Here is a 20,142-nt window from a genome sequence, read left to right as displayed (position 1 = left end):
AATGATTCCTACTATATTTTACACTTATTTATTTTGTAAAAGTGCCTAAATAATTTATTATAAGAGGCAACTCATAAAAACAAATAATAAACATCATCAAGGCATTGCCCATGTAGGAAATCTAAGTGTACAGTGCAGAATCACAGAATTAGACAAGCTTTAACATTTCTTTGTATTTTTTCCAATAATAATTTTTAAAGCAATAAATTACAATTAAGCACAAGTGACTGAGAGTTCATGCCATCAGTTGCATGAAATTGGTTTTGAAATATAGGGTATAGGTTGAGCTTTTGTTAGGAAGACCACAAAACTGTTCAGCTTTTTTTGGGAATAGACCCAAATTGTTGAGCTTTCTTGGGGAAACCTCCACCCAAAACAGCTTTTTGAGCTGTTTTCACTGCTTTTCTCATCTCATTGGCATACATCTGGGTTTTCCTGGCATTTTGCCAATTCCCCGCTGATGCTATTCTTGCATCCAAAAACCAGGACATGTCAGGAATTTTCCTGATGTATGGCAAGCCTAATCAAATATGAAATTTTTGATATCACTAGCCATTATATCCTTCTGGGTGTTTTAATGTTTTAGTCTTAAAAACTAGACTTTAACAAGTTAGTTCAAAAACGGATATTTTATTATAGGTAAAATAATAAAAAACACTCTAAACTGTGTGTATGGCAGATCTAATTGCATGCATAGACATTTGTCTGCACTGTCTAGCCGCAGGGTGTCCCAAGCAGACCCACACATCTTTCTCTCTAAATTTGCAAGTTCTTATGGGACATGACAATTGTCTGTTCATCATGTGTTCACATCTATATATGGTGATAGCCACAGGATGGGGAATTTTAAAGCAGCCATAACATGGTAAGTGGGTCTGTAATTTTACCCTACATAAAGGAACCAAGGCTCCCTGCTTTCCCTCCCACACAAAAAATCGTTTATAGATGAGTTACCACATGGCAACAACACAGGTCTGTGTAAACTCAGAGAAAAGCCTTGGGAAGGCTTATTGCAACCATAGTACTGCCTATCCCTAACCCATTTCAAAGTCCACTGATTTCAAAAGTGGACAGGTTTTATTATGGTAAACACACAAGAAGTGAGATTGTCTGACAACTGAATCAATGCATTAGATTACTATTTGGGTATGCTTTCAATAATGGAATGTTTGAGGCTTGGAATATGTTGTTCATATATCTGTAAAATACTTTGCTTAGTTTAACACTATTTAACACTATCATTTAAAATGATATTTCGCTTCACCCATTTCACATAAAATAGCATATAACTTTTGACAGTTCTAAAGATAACCTGTGAGAGAATAAGTCTAGGCTGATTTAAGGTGAACTGATTATCAGATAAGCAACCTACAAACTAGAATGAAGAGAATGTTAAACAAGATTCTGAAAGGAAATCCAAGTTGATTTACAGGCAACCAGATTCTATAGATATGAATATCTGTTATTTAATGTAAGTCATAGATAATCATACAGCAATGTAGTTATGAAGGTGTTCTTAGCTGAGCAAGTACATCCTATTATTCTGAAACTTTGAGGAGACCATACTGAAACAGCTTATTATCATCTCTCAGGTGCATCAGTTTTCCATACAAAACTAGCCCCATATTTCTGCAAAATCTTTAGCACAGCATTTGAAGGAGACACTACCAGCAGTGACACATGCACACATACCCACCTTTGGGATTTTCAGGGATTTTCTGAAATGACTATCTACAGCAAAAAATAGATGGCTGTGTCCTATGCAGAAGCAAGGACCCTGAAGTGATGCCCTAGCTCAGGGTAGTTGCTTCTGTGCTTGCAGATCATGATGTTGTGCTGGTAAAATAGACATAACAATCCTTCCTAATTATTTACTGAGTACTGGAGCAAAAGTATTTTTATTATCTATTAAGGAAAAAATATATAAACTGAGGGGAAAATAAGTTTTGACAGCCACTTTTTAGAATTATGATTATTTCTGAAAGATCATCTGGTACATAGAATCAGTCATGCCCTTATTTGCATTAAGATTACACAGTGATATGGTTATGTTTCCATAATAAAGTGTTTTGACCTTTGAATCTTACTTTTGTGAACTGTCAAAATGTTGAAGATAATTGTTTTCCATGATTTGCTTGCTGAACGTGTTTTTCTGTAGACTGATTAATACATTATCTTTGCTTTCCTCATTGTGATTACGGGAATATTGAATAATGTCCTCTTGTCCGTGTTCTCCATTTTTCCCCATTCCAGACACTGTCACGAAAGAGTTAACGGACATAGCCTGAGTGTGGCCAGGAGCACTCTGTCTTTCAGCCATAATGAATGAGTCCTGCTTATTTTGTTTTACACCACTTATACTGGAGTTATTTTGCTCTGTGATGTTAATGGCTTCTTGGTTCAAAGGATCTGTCCGTTTTCCTGGTTCCTCTCCTTCAGTAGCGTTTAGAACTCCATATTCATGTGCGTAACGGTGCTCACTACTTAGCTTCATCAGCTTCTTAAGATACCAACACTGGAGCTGTACAGCATCTGCAGAGAATTCACTTTGGGAGGGGGAAATGTTAAAAAGCATCTATTGGTTCTAAAATAATGACTCATCAAACTTTCCCCCATCTAAATTTTAGTTATGCTGCCCCATAAGAAACAAAAATAATAACTTCCCTGCAGTTTCAAAGACCAGAGATTGTCTAATTAGCCAAAGGTCAGGGGAAAAGCCTCCCTGGGGAGAGCAAAAGCCCCCAAAGTTTCGACAATATCAGGCGCAAATGCCAGTTTGGAACAATTTCTGTCCAAGCTGGACATATGACCAGCTGAGACCCTCAATGGGGCCAATAGATACAAATTGTCCTTTAGTTAGAGATTAAAGCCATAAACAGAAACATCTGAAGACCTGAGAAATTTCACAGAATTAAGCTTCCTGATAGAAATGTAGGAAATATTCTAATACACAGGGTAGTACCTATTCTATAAAACCATAAAACATATACTTTGATTTTGAAATTGTAGGTTTTAAATGTGCATATAGCACTATTTCACCAAAGCGGCTAGAATATTACTCTTTGCATTTGTACATGTCAAATTAATGAGATGTAATCTTGGGTTGGTCTTAATAAGGTATAATGTATCACTGTGCCTGTTTATCCCTCCCCTCAAAAAATACCGTACCTGTTAATTAGTTATTTATGTACCTTTCACTTTTTGTCTGAAGGAGCCAATGTGGTGGCTTACAAATAAGAAACACAAATATTAAAAACTAAAATAACCAGGAAAAGACACTTGAGAATCACATAAATTATATAAAATCAGCAGACAAGAATAAACTAAAAGCATTTTATATCTCCTTCCTGTGCAAAGCAAAATCAGTAGCAACTTTGGATTTGCAAAGCTACGGTAGCTTCCAAATGTCTGCCAAACAGTGATAAAAGATTGGGCCAGTCAGGCTACCTTTAGGAGAGAATTCCATAAAGGCTGCGGCACAACCAAAAAGACTCTGCCTTTGGAAAACACGGAGCAGTGATTTATTCTTTATTTTATCAAGATCAAGCATTAACCGAAACAATTCGGTATTATTATTTTTGGAACACTGTTGCAAAAAATGTCTGTGGTAGTATACAGATTTTCATAAACAGTTAATAGGATATGGTATTGTTCCACTTATCTTTGCCTTTTAAGACTAGAGATAGAAAATGGAGTAGGTTTATCTGTCAAACAGAAGAACTCTATAAGGGGCCAGACGTGGGATGTTACTTTGAAATTAAAGTCAGTTTGCATTATAGTTGTAAAATTCACTAGAATGTGTATTAGAAAACATATTAAGTGATGCAATTTCAACTGAAAACATCCCAAATGTGGCAGAAGATGCTTTAACACAGAATATTTCATCAGTCAATCTTTTCTTATCTAGGGAGCACTTCTGCAGCCTTCTCTACTTTTCAATGTATTGCAGAATGCATTACTGAGTGATACAGTAATGTAGCGACTGTAAAGCTGGTTTCACTCAAGTGAATCTCTAGAATTACAAGCCTAGTTTTAGTTATTTCTAATGTAAAGTACCCCAAGTTCAATTTTTGTAATGTTCTAGGATTGCAAAGAACCAAAGCTCTTGAGGGCTGGATATAGCTTTCAGGTAATTTTGCAATATGAAATAGTTCTGAGAGAGTGATTCTCATCACCATTCAAGAATAAGACAAGAGGTGAGGCTGGACTCTAACATTTCAGCTTAATATACATATTATTCAACATTAATTATATCATTATGTAAAGAAGCAATATTACTTTAAGTGAACTTGATATTTTTTATTATACCTATGGAAATTCTGACAAACTTTAAAGTTGAATATTGTTTACTATGTTGTGCTTTTTTACTTGAAAGATGGTGAGATATTATCTTGCTTCACAAACAAAAGCATTTTGGATTTGTTTGTTTTTTTAAAAAGATAATATGTATTGTGTAAAGAAAAGTAAAAGATGTGACAAGTACATATTCAAAGAAGCATCATGTAATGCTATATAAATTGACATATACTTTAATATCATTATTGTTCCAGTCTAGTTTGCAAAAGGCCTTTAACTCCATAAAGAGTTTTAATGTTTATATTTCTTCAGTTATATTTCCTTTTATAAGCTTTTATGCCATTTTCATCTGTTTAAACTGTAACTGTTTAAAAGGGTTTCAACTTCCATTAGTGTCTTTTATTTCCAGGCATCTGTACAAGAGCCTGTTGAAAGCCAAAACACTGAAACGGAAGTGCATTTTAGCATAGCTACTTACAACTAAGTGTGAAAAGATTAACTGACAGACAGAGTAATTAATTTTTTTTAAAGCACATAATTCTTAAACATGGGTAGGCTAGGCATAGTGAATTTGAAAGCAGGAACAACACAATTTAATTGAGCAGCTCTAGTGTATGAAACATGGATTAGGAAACCTAGCAATGATTACCTTTGGCAGTTTACATACTTGAGGTCATACCTACAGGGCCTCATAACTTAGTGAGATGTCAAACAGACAAGAAGCTTGCTTAGTTTTTATGCTGTTCGTTAGGCATGTTGCATTAAGGCTGCAATCTTAGGCACTCTTATCTGGGAGGAAGCCCTGCTGCACGACCTGAGGGCTTATTTCAATTAAACATAGGATCATGCTACATGACACTTAATTTACATGAAACAGAGATTGGTTTAGGCACACATAGAAGGGGGGGATCATGTGTGATTTCATTATATGAATTTTGTTTTCCATATTTTTAAAAAATATACCACACCGTCAGGAAATTAGAGAAAGATGAGAACTCAGTAGCAAAGCACATGTTTTTCATGTAAAGTGTTCCAAGTTCAGTTCTTGGAATCTGCAGGTAGAGGTGAGGAGGAATGCTGTCTGAAACTCTAGAAAGTCACAGGTCATCAATACTGAGCTACATGGTCAAGTAGTCTAACTCATTATAATGACAACTTTCTATGGATTCCATTTTCTTTGTGGAATGGCACTATTTTTATTACGGTTCTCATTACTGTTGTTTTGATTGTTTTACAGTGCAGTCCCATGCATGTCTATTCAGTTTTGTTGTTGGTCTCTGTGGATTCTTTTCAGAATCACACATATGAAAATTAAATAAATAATGCTGGCCCATTTCAGAAATTAAAATATGTCTTAACATTTTTCATAATATAAAAGAAGAACAGTTAACTGATAGATAAGACACAAGTGGTCTATCTTAACCAGACAGCTTCCCCCCTTTCCATTATAAATCACACCCATTTCTTTTCAGTCAGAATTTTACCTCATCACCTCAAAATTGTATGCTATTCTCCTATGACCAGATTACCATTGCCGACAACATCACACAACTGAAATTCTGCCTATTACCTTTTCTTTATAATAAAGAATAGTCTAGTGCAGGAAAGCAGAGATTTAGTAAATGTGTCTCAAGTCTTCTAAGCAAACACTTTCCCACTTTGTTTTACAGCACTTCAAATAAGAACTCGTGCTTCTCCTGAGTGAGGTGAACACTTTAGGCTCTGTTCAGACACTTAATCCATGTGGTGAGGCATGCAAGGAAAGGAGTTACACTGCACACATGGTAAGAGCACATGTGCACTTCACACCTACAGAAGACTACTTAAGTAAAGACATGGTCTTTGACAATACAGTACTAATTTCCTCATGCATATATGTCTACAATAGTAGATAGCCTCCTTGCAATGCAAAGTAATGTCATGAAACAACTGATATAGTCTTAAACACAGTGAGTGCAATCTAGCCACAATTAAGCTGTTTTTAGGCCCATTAGTTTAATGGGAGAGTAAAGCATCTGGTTAGTTTAAAAACCTTACTAGTGGCTTTGTTTTATGAAGCCTTGAGGAAGAGCTAAATCCATCTGGTACATTTTGAGACTGTTGTTCTTTAAAAGGTGTCGCAAGGCATGAATTAATTAAGTAAAAGAAAAACTGAAATAGATCTTTTAGCAACTTTTCACCTTAATGTGATTCTGATGTATTCATATTCTCATATTTAGGAGCACAGAAAGGCATATCAAAATGCTGAATATACTTACATTAACCTAGTTGTGGCTTTTTTGCTGACTAAATCAATTTTTTGAATCTGAGCTTGACAAAATGCTGCAAAGCTTCCTGGCTGTGCTTTTTTCATCATTCTTTCATCTGCATTTTCTGCATCAGACTTTATGTTTTCATCATTAAGCACATTCAGACTGGGAAGAACTTTAAGTAAAGAGCGCCTTTTAAGATGAGAGAAAGCTATGTTAGTGCTAGAATAAACACAGTTTATTATCATCTCTGCTGTAAGGAAGATGGTTAGGAAGATGCATTTTCCTGTTTAACTACATAACTATTTACTTGAAAGACAAAACACTTTGTGATTCTTTAAAGATGAAACAATGCACTTCATTTGATTATTGGACCATATATATAAAGTTCTGATCCAAACCAGGCAGCAGCTCAATACAAGGGATTAGATGTGGGAGAGGTAAGTTTGGGTCTCTTGACATTTAAAACAAAAACAACCAGAAAAGTAGCTATGGGGTTGCCCAAGTTGGATTGGGTGATGATACTGGGAAAAGGGGGTGTTAAACTCTCCTACTTCCCCCTTGCTACTTCCTCAATTGAAATTTCACCCTTGAAGCTTCAAAAAACCCAACTCAGGGAAGAAAAATATATGTGAATCCCTATCTTTTTCTTTCTCTTGTAAGCTGCTTCCCTGCTATGATACTTCCCTAATTGAAATTGCCCCTCTGTAGTTTCAAGAAGGTCAACTGAGAGGAAGGGACAACAGGTACATGCCTAACTTTTGTCTTATAGATGGGCTGGAATTTTAAATTTGTTTTATGGGAGAGCATGGTGGTCATTTTGGGCACTGCAATTTCACCCCGAAAAAGCACTTTTGGGGGGCCGCGATCTCGTGCAGGTCACTTGACTCACGAAGGAGAATGGCCCTGGAATACAGTGTCCCAGTTTTTCACCTCGACATGTTGGATGGTATGCTCATGATGACCTAAGGCAAATAAAGAAGCCCTTGCTTGTTTGGGAGCTCCTTATATGTACTGGGGATTCCAGATCAGGAATTCTGGAAGCACAGTAATTTTATGGTAGGGACAAACTTATTGGATCCCCAGGCCAGCATAAGTAAAGGTAAAGGGACCCCTGACCGTTAGATCCAGTCGTGACCGACTCTGGGGTTGCGGCACTCATCTCGCCTTATTGGCTGAGGGAGCCAGCGTACAGCTTCCAGGTCATGTGGCCAGCATGACTAAGCTGCTTTTGGCGAACCAGAGCAGCACATGGAAACGCCGTTTACCTTCCCGCCGGAGTGGTACCTATTTATCTACTTGCACTTTGGGCTTTCGAACTGCTAGGTTGCCAGGAGCTGGGACTGAGCAACGGGCGCTCACCCCATTGCAGGGATTCGAACCACTGACCTTCTGATCAGCAAGTCCTAGGCTCTGTGGTTTAACCCACAGCTCCACCTGCATCCCCAGTGCCACCCACATCCCAAGCCATATTCAAGCCATATTCTTTATAAACAATTACAATATCACCAAATTTAGACTCAATCTAGCCAAGGTTAAACACTTTTAAGTTCCATGGATTTCAGTGGAAAAGTTAAGTACCGTATTTTTCGTCCCATAGGACGCTCCGTCCCATAGGGCGCACCTAGTTTTTTGGGGGGGAAATAAAGGAAAAAAAATTCCCTTTATTTCCCCCCCCAAACCAGGTCGGGCAACAGCGGTATGGCGGCACTGCGCCTCCCCGCTGTCCCCCGAGCTTGTGGGGCTGGCCGATGTCTGCCCGGCGGGCGGGCCCCCTGCTTCAGAGCGCCCCTCGCGCCGGGCAGCAGGCTGCTATCCGCAGCGTGGGGAGCCCTGCGGGAACTCCCGCGGGCTCCCCAGGCTTGCTGATAGCTTCCTGAAGCCTGGAGAGCTAGAGGGGTCGGTGCGCACCAACCCCTCTCACTCTCCAAGCTTCAGCAAAAGCCTGTATTCACCCCATAGGACGCACACAAATTTCCCCTTCATTTTTGGAGGGGAAAAAGTGTGTCCTATAGGGCGAAAAATACGGTATAAGTTGAATACTTTCTTAACTGAAAAATACCACCAACCTGATGGACAGATGCCCAAGGAAAAACAATGAACTAAAACCACTTAATTTTGGCTGGCTCATATTCCTTGCTTCTATAAATAACAGCATAGCTACAACAACTGCAAAATGTTTCTTGTTTTTTTTGTTGTGCAATAGTATTAGGTGATAGCACTAAACTGATAAGTCCACAATGCATGTGCAGGTCTATTAGAAACAATGTTGAATAATATATTGAAAAGATGCCATATCAAGTTGATTAATGTTGGAAAGTAAGGTTTCTTAGAGCCATGGGATCTTAACACTAGTTTTTCCAGCTGGGTTTCTCCTAGTGGCGGCTGAATCAATATTTCATTTAGTGAAAACTTCCTGGTGAATATTCTGTCACTTAAGAGGTTCTATTAATCATTACTGCAATGAAACACTTTCCCCCTAGGAGTGCTCAAACTGATCCCAGGGTTTAATTTCTAAAAAGTGATTTCTTAGTACTTCAGCTTCCTCAGTGTTATCACTGGCTGGACATGAAAGTAGGAAACCTATTGGGAAATTTTACAACTAATTCCTTTGTTGGTATCAAGGGGTTATGTAAAGTTCACTGAAACATATTGCCTGAAGTTATAGTGAATGCTGAATACAACAAATCCATACTTTATAGTATCCCGTTAGATAAATTAATCTCTTGTCCAATTATGAAAGCTCAGTTGGTCAAATAACGTCGGAGGACCTTGATGGCTCAGGAATTTCAAGGATTTTTAAAACTAGGCTTGCATGGAGCAGCAATTAATTATATGTAATATCAACCATTAAAAACAATATAGCTACAAATGGTAAGAAAGTTATGTTGTCATATAACATGCACTACTTTAGTAAAATTACTTTGTCTTTTACAATTACAGTACCAGTTATCTTCATCATGCATAAATACATATTCACAAGTAATGCTGTGTTAGTCAGTTTCTACATTTTTCTGCATATATGTTGCCTCATCTGCACCTGTCATATAAAACATGTTTAGAACAAGGATCTACTCAATTGGTATGACTCTTTGGAACCAGTACTCATGGTGAGATCAGGAAAGGATCATGGTACCCTCCTTGCCTGTTCCCTAATTACATACAACAGTTAATAGCTGACTGATATATTGTGTTTATTCAAAAGTTGGATCTCCCTGATGCTCTGATCTAAACACTTCTAGCATGATCCAAATTTTTGTGGGTTTCCAACTTTGTAGGGAATGAAGTTCGTCTCTGTGTGTGTGTGTTTGCATATATGTGTAATATGACTTTCAGCTGAGCTGATCCATTTTTAGAAAAATGGGTTTTCCAAAGTGAGTCAGCCAAGTTCCATGCGGAAAAGAGATGATTGAAAAGAATCTGAAAGCATAACCAAAACAAGCATAGAAAGGAATGTGAAAAAAGGAAGGAGACCATTCTAGCTTTAGAGATCTCTTACAATTATTTGAAAACCAAAAGAAAATTTTATACAAGGTAGAATGACATACAAATAATTACTAAGAATGGAAATGAACAGTATAGCTTGGTTATCATTGTCTGCTTCCACATGAACCCAATTTGATAGGCATTTTAAATTAGGCTGGAAATCACCTAGCAATTGCTAGTCTACATAAACAAGTATCCGTATTGGAGAAAGAGCTACCATCATATACAATAGCAATTGTACTTCCAAGAAACAGGAAATACCCTTTTACAGATCTATTTGTTGAGCCACTTGAAGTCCAAAATGAACATGACTTTTTTTTTTGTAAGGACACCAGGGAGAAGCAAATAAATTAAATAAAATGGATGTTTGAAGTGGATATAGTTTTAATAGCATTGATTTTGAGGAGATGGGATACTGTATTTATGAAAGTCTGATGTTTCACTAGATTCCTGGATTAGATGCTATGAATCTGACCCTGGGTTGCTGAGAGAGCTCCAAAGAGCAACCCTCAGATGCCATCTCATTCATCCAATGTTCTGAGCAAAGCTCAGAAGATGCTTCCTAATGAGATTCTGATCTACCCTGTCAGTGCTGTTATTATGTGCAGGGTTTGTTGTTGTTAGTTTTGCCTCTTGGTGAACTGGAGCAGAGGTCGGTGAGCAGTTTGGCCGTGCTGGATGCCAAGCTGTATTGGATGCTACAACAACAATGTAGAACCAAGTTTGAGAGGCAGGGGATACCAAATTTTAGGCAGTGTTGCATAGGGAAACACTGAAATTTGAGAGCCCAAAGTCCCCCACCAACTGGAGAAAGAGGAGACCACCAACTTGGATGGCTACAAAACTGGCTTAGGCAAATTCATGAAGGATAAGACTAATAGCCATCCTCACTATGTAATACCTCCAGTTTCAGAGGCAGTATACTTCTTGGCACTGAAAGATCCAGACTAGCTGAGTTCAATGAGATTAACTCTTGCATAAAGTCTGCACAGGCTTGCAGCCTAAGTGAGTTGAACTTAGGTCCTGTTGAAATCAGTGGAACAAGTTAGTCAAGAACCACAGAAAGCACGAGTAATTAATTGTAATTAACTTGACTTTTTTATGTGCAAATAATGATTGTAATCAAAAGTATTGGCAAATCTTTTTTTCAGAACAAGAGACAATCATGGTTTTGTTTTCACATTCCCTTTCATCTGTGATGTATGTTGCTTCTATATAATCTTGGGAAGAAGGGAGAAAAGGAGAGAGGAAGTGAAACAGCTCCCCAAAAGTACATTTCACTATTATTTGGTTAAAGGCATAGCTGGCCACCCTAGAGGAAGAAAAAAGGACAAAATCTCAGCCACCATATTGATACTCGGCACTTGTCACAATCTCTTACTCTCATTGGTTACCTCCAGTTCTCTTCTTGAAGAAGTGGATTTCCTTGCAAGGATAATTCTCTTAGGCTATCACAACCACCAAGCCACTGAATGACACTGTTAAGATCTGCATTTGTTAAGAAAAGTACAAATAAAATACATGGAATAATTCTTTTATTGCTGTTGGGATCACAACAAATTATTTTCAAATAATTGTCAAATTCGAAGAAAATTAATTAAATCAAGTTCATCGTTCCAGAGATTATTAAATGTCATCACTAAATGCCAACCCATTTCACCCCTCCTAATCATTGCAACATAGATTATGTTCACCATATTGGATTGTTATAGGGTCCTAATTTGGACAAATTTCATTTGTTCATTTAATCACTCAATGAAACTTATTGCTCTCTTTTCTTTTGATTTACCTGAACCCTGGATTTGCATGAATGCTATTTGGTATGCTGTTTATCTTTGTTATATTGGTAGATGCCCGACTAGTCTTTTTTCTTGGCTAAGGACAGGTGTCACTCACCAAATTCAAAATCCCTTGGCTACTACATGAAGGCATAGAAACTAAACCAACCAAGGCTTAATATAAAGTAAAATATATATAATTACAGCAATATAAGGATACAAAGTAATTTTGATTGCCTTATCAAAGTAAGACTCTAAATCAGAATGAACACACCGAAGTTGTAGATGCTATTAAAAAACAACAACCAATGGTGTTTTAATTTGAACTGTTGTCAATTATGTAGTAATACGTATTTAAGTATTACTTAGATAAACTATCTATGATTAATGGTTGAGGAGAAGACCTTGGAATTGCCCACTTGCTCTCTACTGTTCCATTGTCATTAACCATATAAAGGCTTCTGTCAGCACCACCATTAAGTATTATTCAAGCTAAGCAGGATTTACTCTTAACCAGGGTTGTATCTGGGTTTCAATCCTGCACAAGAGCAAACTCTCAGCACTACTCAGCACCTCAGCCTCAGCCATGGTTAAGCATAGCAGAGATTTGTGTTGGTGAAGAGATAATGTGATTCTGAGAGTACAGAAAATTTGTATACCAGCTCTAAACTCCATGCTTAAGAGCAGTGCAACAAACAATATAGGCATTTTATAGCTCCCTCTGTATATGTGTCAACAATCGGGCTGACTTATATTTTACAATGCAGCATCTGAAACTCATGATAACAAATGTCCCTCCCATTTATCTTTTAAACTCACCTAATAAGCAGTTGTTACTGATATCTAGCTTTTCCAAAGACACACACGAAAAAAGAGGTGCAAGTTGAGTCAAACTGAAAGAAAAACAACCAACATTTTAATAGAAAGTCAATGCAAAACTATCTTAACCATGGGAGTGAAAAAGATGGAGCAGGTACTACAGAACTATACCTTCAAAACCCAAATATTTTTGTATCATTTGGTAGCAAACTGCCTGTTAGCTATCCAAGGTGCTAGAAGGTAATTGTAACAGTTTTCCATGTAATAACAGATAACATTTATCAGGCTTCAGGAAATACCATAAGAACTATGGTTTTCAAATGTAATGAAATGAACTTCCTTAGAGAAGAACAAGCAGTTCTGTGGAAGATTTAGTTTCCACATAATCCCCTTTAGTGGATGCTGCTCTTGGGACAGAACAAAGGTGATCTCTTCCAATCAGTGCAGTGGAGATACTGCACTCTTATCTTAATTATTAGGATGAGAAATAAATGATGCATACATTGATTATATGCAATCTATTTGGCACACTTATTCCTACTTTTTTCTTAAGATTCCTCCCCCCAGCCCACAGCTAAATATAAAAGCAAGAACACCCACCCTTGTAGCTTAGATACACTCTGAACCTCCTCATACAGATATTTACTGCTTTAAGGAAAGCTTGGTATTAAAAAGAAAGAACCCTACCCAAAGAGATTTGTAATTGTAGACATATTGCGCCTTGCACCATCTGTTTGTTTTATAGTATATTTAACTCAAGCTGCACCTGAAGTTCTCAGAAACTGCTTCCCATGCAAAAGGTTCTTAAATGCACGACAACACAACCTTGCAGCCATTAAATTTCCAAGATGTTATTCCATTTAAAAATATACGTATTGCCTTTCTTTTATTTGTCTCATTACTGCATGAGAGAAAGGCTTTCTTGTTATACTAACAGAAGGAGGATTATTGACCATAGTATTTAGAGTTGAAGGCTGCAAGCCAGCAGCTTTGCAATTTTAGGTGGAAGTTTCACAGTAATGGGTCAAAGCAACAGCTAAACATTTTCCAGAACACAGAGTTGACAAACATTTTGATCACTAAAAGCTCAAATTGTGGCCATCCTGGATTACAGAAGTTAGTCTGTTTGAAATACGTTGGCAATAGAAGAGTTAGATTGTGGTTTAATGGTGTCTCCTGTTCTTATCAACTAAGTCTTACTCAGAGTAGACCAGTTGGAATTAATGAAGCTAAGATAGTCATGTCCTTTAACTTCAATGAATCTACTCTGAGTTGGAAACCCCACCAAATCTCTGGGCAGTGTACTGCTAACTTTTGAAATGCTCTAACGGAATGAGAACAGAGCACACAGTAAAATCATAGATGTAGAAGAACTCTGTATGCAATACATCTTATGTTGCTTGTTAATAATGGCATTTAGGGTGTCATAATTTAGAGAACTGGATGTCTTACTTGCCATTCAGATCTAAAATTCTTGTCCTGTACTATACAAGGCAAATCCTTTTTTTCAGTCTGTCATTCTATAGCTTCCTTTTCACTGGCGGTCTTTGTCTTTTTTTTTCTTTTTCTTTTTAGAAAATTCAAACCAGAAAGACAAAGGACATTACAGAAAACTTAATACCACTTGACCTTGTCCCACTAGCCCTGGGCATTAAAAGGATATAAATTACAAAGACGACACAGAAGTAAAAGATATTTTTTTAAAGTCCAATAGCTTCCTTTTTCTGGTATCATTTAAAGCCAAACAGTCGCAAAGGCAGGACAAAGACAGTCTGGGAGACTTATATGAAGAAAGCAAAACTGAAACAAACTTGAAAGTTAAATGCATGTAGTAGTGGGGGTTGGGGAGGAGAAGCAGCAAAGTGCTGAAGTGTATACTCCAAAATATGCACACTAAATACACTTTTTGTCAAAATCAATTTATTGGTCTTCTCTGCAATGCAGCTAGTTTTTTTATGGATGCTTACAGACTTTTCTTCTGAATCATGCAATTGACTTATCTTGTTTATTATTCAATAGCCACTTTTGCTGAATTAAAAATGCACAAGCGTTAAAAGAAAAAGGCAACACTTCATATTGATACAAAATTATAAAATAAAATGATACTTGATTACATAGTGCATCTTGTAAAATATTTGTTTGGGTCATGATTCAGACAAAGCAAAGGCATTTTAAGTAAAAATTCAAGGAGAAGTTTAAACACATGTTTGAGGCTGTGATCCCATGCCCACTTACTTGGGAATACTGTAAGTCCCATTAAACTCAATGGGTCTTCCTTTTGAGTACACATATATAAGATTCCACTGTATATTTCTTAAACAATCAATGGTACTTAAAGAGGCAAGTCTTAGGAATGATCCAGAGGTTGCAGCTGGTGCAGAGTGTAGCAGCTAGGTTGCTTATGGGGGCAAACTACCACCAGTTTATAACACCCTGCTTGGGGGATTTGCACTAGCTGCCAATCTGTTATCAGGCCAAGTTCAAGGTGTGGGTACTAAAATATAAGGGCCTATGAAGCCCAGGCCAGGTTACTTGAGAGACCATCTTATCCCTTATACAACCAATAGATTGCTGTGGTTTGCAGGGGACCTTTTTTTGCAACTTCCAAAGATCTCAGAAGTCAACTCCACAGTAACTCGGAGCAGGACTTTTACTATGGTTTCCCCTGTTCTGTGAAATAGCCTTACTGTCACTATATGACAGGTGCCCACTATCTGTACTTTCTGGAAATAACTAGAGACATTTTTCTACCGTCAGACTTTCCCAGCTGGATAAATGGGTCTTTCACATGTATGTCTACTTTGTTAGGGTTTAGTCTTGTTTTAAATGCATTTGCTATAGCTTGTCCCCTCTGTGGAAGGACGTGTGGATCCAGAATTGTCCTCCACAGTCACTTACGGACTCATTGTTAAAACCGTGTTCATAGAAGGCAATCTTACTTGGCTACGAGTGATCACCAAAGAAGAAGAAGAATGCTCCCCAATCTCTTAACAATGGTTCAGAGATCTGGAGAACCCCTCAGACTTGCACACTTCCTTGCCTTCTCAACCTCATATGCTCCTCGGTCCCTCTTCTTTTCTAATTACTCCTTCTCTTTTCAGCATTAGCTGAAACAGAGTTTGAAATCACAGTTAGAATAAGGTTTCAAATGCTTATTTTAAAGCTGCCTCTCCTGAGCTAACCTTGGTTGGTGCTGAAATAGAAGGGTAGCGAAAAGTATTGAAAGCCCGAGAAGGAAGGAACAGGAGAAGGGTGCTCTTGCTCTCTTAACCACGGAAATTCCTACATGATACAACTTATAAAACTTGATGGACAACTGCTTTGAAAAGGGGGAAGGTATTCTGCTTAATAAATATGTGGTACATACGGAAATATTATTATTGTTATTATATATTTTTATCCCACCTTTTCCCTGATAGGGACTTGAGGCACAGATAAATAAGGACAACTTTGAAATATGAAAATGTGTTCTTCTCACATCATGCAGATATAATGTACTTCATTCTTTTAACAGGGGCAGTCATCCAGATAAACATACTGTTCAAATTTTTTATATGTGCAATGCTTTAAAAAATATTACGAGTCACCTATCAGTATTTTGTCTGCTAAAGCATTATTAGGCATCCATGTTTACCTTTAAAAATCAATTATTCCTATTATAAACTAAAGATGAAGACCTGTTATCATCTATTAGTTGCAAATTAGACTTTCCTACTGGAGCTTTATTCTTAAGGAATATGTGGATTCACAATCCTAACATTCATAGGGGCTTCCAGCAGTCAACAAAAAAGGAAATGACACTCACTGCACACTCTTAAGAAGAAATCATACAACTGTATCAGCTGCAGGATAAAAGCAAAGGAACAGCTTTTCTTTCAACAGCTTACTTCATTACATTCAATCCTTCTGTACAGAACATCCAATCACTTATGCCATAGCAAAAGCATATGGAGCTGCTTAGAACATGGCCACATTGGTAAAGAAACTACAAATATCAACTACTGAACTACTACATTTTTTACTGCTTTAATCATCCATTCTGCTGATATTGTCATCCATTCCAGCTATATTTATAGTCATGCCTATCCACTTCATCCTCATTCTCACTTTTGCCCAAACGATTTATGTTAAAGATGTTGACACATACAGCAGAGGTACGGGAAGCTTTTCCTGCTAGAAATGTCAGCCAAATATCCACTCAGCTATTATGACAGAGTGCTTCCACACAACAGGAAGCACTTCACCAGCTGTCGACTGCAATATACAGCAGCAAAGGGAGGGGAAAGAGAGAAGTCACACAACAGGGTTCAATATGTATGAAAGGCCCATGGCTGTATGCTTTGTATGCAGAAGGGCCCTGACTTCATTCCTTGTATTTCCAGTTTTAAAAGGGTCTGAACTTTATACAGTGGTACCTCGGGTTACAGATGCTTCAGCTTACAGACGCTTCAGCTTACAGACTCCGCTAACCCAGAAATAGTACCTCAGGTTAAGAACTTTGCTTCAGGATGAGAACAGAAATCGCACAGCAGCAGCGCAGTGGCGGCAGCGGGAGGCCCCATTAGCTAAAGTGGTGCTTCAGGTTAAGAACAGTTTCAGGTTAAGAACAGACCTCCAGAACGAATTAAGTTCTTAACCCAAGGTACCACTGTAATCCACCCCCCCAAAAAAATATAATGTTATTAGTTTTACCTGTTTTGTGAGATAAAAAGTATCTGTAGCAAAGGCAGCCAATATGTAGAAAGCTTTTCCATTGTTGAGATGCTGTTGTCTTCCAAGTATAATTCTCTTAGCAAAACATGATTTTCCAGGCTGGGGAACTAAACATAAATCAATAGCATATTAACATATTATTACAGCACATTGGCTATCATACTAAAATGACTAAGGCTGCAATCCTATTTGCAGTTACTGCAGCATAAGTTGTTAAGAGGTTTTTGAAATATTATTGTTCATTTAATATGCTGTGAGTCACTTTGAGCACAATTTTGTGGGAAAATGGCATGCAAATAAACAGTTGATGATGTTACACACACACACAGGTAGAGAATATACATTTAAATGGGACCAAAATTAAAGGTGCTTCAGCCTCTGATGTTCCTTTGAAAAACTGAAATGTATATTCAATAATGTATATAGTGACCATTCAACAGCAGCAATGGGGGGATATGATTCTGTGTACCATACATGTGCATACAGGTGTGTGTGTGCATGGATCTGCCCAACACTCCTTTCCCAACACATTATTTCAGAAATAAGATGAAATTTGAAGTCTTATAAAACAGGTAAAGGGGTGACACTATGTGATTCCCTCTCAGGATGATCAAACAAAACTTTATGCATTGATAAGAATGGGGCACTCCAAGTGTCATCTTAGAAGAGGCAATGCACCTTCTCTATTGAACATGAAGGAATATATTATGTAAAATAATGTATGCTGAGGCACATAAATACATCTTTAGAAACCCAAAAGTGTGCTTTTTATTCAGAACTACTGGTTTTTCTCATCTGCAAATATAATCAACTGATAGTGTTGGATGCTTCAGACCTTCCACCAAGTGGATAGAGCAATCCATGGGTGGAGGAGATCAGCTACCAGAGATGTCTTGGGCACAGGATATTTAGAGGTGACTGCTATAACAGAGAAAGCTCACTGTTGCATTGCTACCAAGTAACAATCCAGCAGATTCTCCTCAGAAGAACATGTAATCATCTGGTTGGCCACTGTAAGAATATGACTGTGTCTTTGGTCTGATCCCTGAATGGGTCTTCTTAAGGTTTTTTTAAAACTATACCAAGCTTAAAACTGGCACAGCTATTTTTCTTCTCATTTAAAGCAACGGAAAGAGAAAAATGAAAAAGCAAAAAAGAGAAAATCGGGGTGCCTGGCATGAGCCTAGAAAACAACAATTCCTCTACCACAGACTTTCCCCCATGCCTAGAATTGCTCTGTAAGACTTCTTTAATTGGATAACAGCCAAGGTGTTGTAGTTTTTTTACCTCATTGAAGTTATTCCCTTGTAACTTCAGAATTTGAAGAAGGCCACAATTTTCAATGCCATCAATATGAGTAAGATGATTAAAGGAACAATCTATATACACTAGAGTAGGAGTATAAGATAGTCCTTTGGTGCTGATCAATTGATTGTGATCAATAACAAGTCGCTGAAGATTTTTCAATGACTCCAATCCACCTAAAAAGTAAAGTTACAATATTTCAAAGCATTGAAATAAAAAGTTACATTGGTTTTGACTTAAGGAATCAGAAGTACAACAGGCTTATATTATATACATAAAAAACAAGTATGTTGCCTCTGTTTCCATCATCATACTAAATAGTTACTAAGCATGAGAAGGCATTGACATAGCTAGTCCATAATATAATTGTTTATTGAAATCTTATTTATTTTTGAAATCAGTAACAAGTCATAATAGCTTCCCATCAGCACATTTTGTATTTTATTCTCCATTTGTTAAAACCATGTAGCATTCATAAACCATTCATAAACACCCCATATTCTCTGTTTAAAGGGAAGTGAATTTATTTCTTTACTGAATATTTATGTTGTATTTCCATTCAACAAATTCTCAAGGAAGCTTGCATGGTCAAGAATACAGAACACTTAAATTACATCTAAAATACATAAAATTAAAAGGCACATTAACAATAAACTATATAAGACAGCATACAACCACATGACAAAAAAATGAAAATAAAATCAGGACTGATAAAATGGCCTTTGCCTAGTGCTCGAGTGACATTAAGAAAGGTGCTAAGCCAAATATTGATATGCAGTTGTAATTATTTTTATTGGGACCCATGGAAGGGATGGGGGAAGTCAGGAGATTCGGAGTAATCTCAGTATTTGGATTCTGAATTGATGTTCATTGTGTGTTTATATTTTTAAAAATCAAATAAAAAAAGTATTTTATTTTTTAAAAAAAGAAAGGTGCTAAGTCAGGTTGCAAAAGAATTGTCCAGGTCAGGACACTACCAAAGAAAAGGCACTTTCTCTAGCAACTATCTGCAGCATCTCACCTGGTGGGTCCAATTAGAGAATGACATTCAGTTAAGTTAGCTGTGTGCATGTTGTTTGTGCACCCTTACATCATAGAAATATGATGTGAAAACATAATAAGAGACTGCTGGATCCATTTGAATGCCCCTCTAGCTCAGGGCTCTGCTTTCACAGTTGCCCACTGGATGCTTACAGGAAGCCCATAAGCAAGACCTCAGTGCACATAGCTATTGTTGTTAGCAATCCTTTCATAAAATCATCTCATCTTTTAAAGGCATTCAAGTTGGTGGCCATCACTACATCTTGTGGGAGTGAATTTCAACTTTAATTAGACAAAAGGCAGAGTGGGAAAAGCACAGAACAGTGAATAACAGATACTGTTAAGAAATCTGTAGGTGGAGGCAGGGAAGATATTTATTTTCTGATGATTCTTTTGTGCCAGAAACATTGGTTGCCATACATCCAGATTTTCCCGGACGTTTCAGCAATTTCCAC

At 37.3% G+C, this 20,142-nt stretch overlaps 1 protein-coding gene across 3 annotated transcripts in view; it reads right to left on the bottom strand.

Annotated features, from left to right (window-relative positions):
• The window catches only part of LRRIQ1 (leucine rich repeats and IQ motif containing 1), a 99,497-nt gene that overhangs the window by 63,923 nt on the left and 15,432 nt on the right, over positions 1 to 20,142 (bottom strand). For all 3 annotated transcript variants that reach the window (XM_053405655.1, XM_053405654.1, XM_053405656.1), the window contains 6 exons: positions 18,629 to 18,822; positions 17,321 to 17,448; positions 12,629 to 12,702; positions 11,426 to 11,519; positions 6,555 to 6,737; positions 2,088 to 2,546 (listed from right to left, as the gene is read on the bottom strand). In XM_053405655.1, coding sequence (XP_053261630.1) covers positions 2,088 to 2,546; positions 6,555 to 6,737; positions 11,426 to 11,519; positions 12,629 to 12,702; positions 17,321 to 17,448; positions 18,629 to 18,822 — 1,132 coding nt within the window. The remainder of the gene's footprint in view (positions 1 to 2,087; positions 2,547 to 6,554; positions 6,738 to 11,425; positions 11,520 to 12,628; positions 12,703 to 17,320; positions 17,449 to 18,628; positions 18,823 to 20,142) is intronic.

Source organism: Podarcis raffonei, chromosome 10 (genome assembly GCF_027172205.1).
Source record: "Podarcis raffonei isolate rPodRaf1 chromosome 10, rPodRaf1.pri, whole genome shotgun sequence".
Lineage (NCBI taxonomy): Eukaryota > Metazoa > Chordata > Lepidosauria > Squamata > Lacertidae > Podarcis > Podarcis raffonei.
The sequence above is the reverse complement of the archived record's forward strand: the minus strand, read 5'-3'. Positions and strand labels throughout refer to the sequence as shown.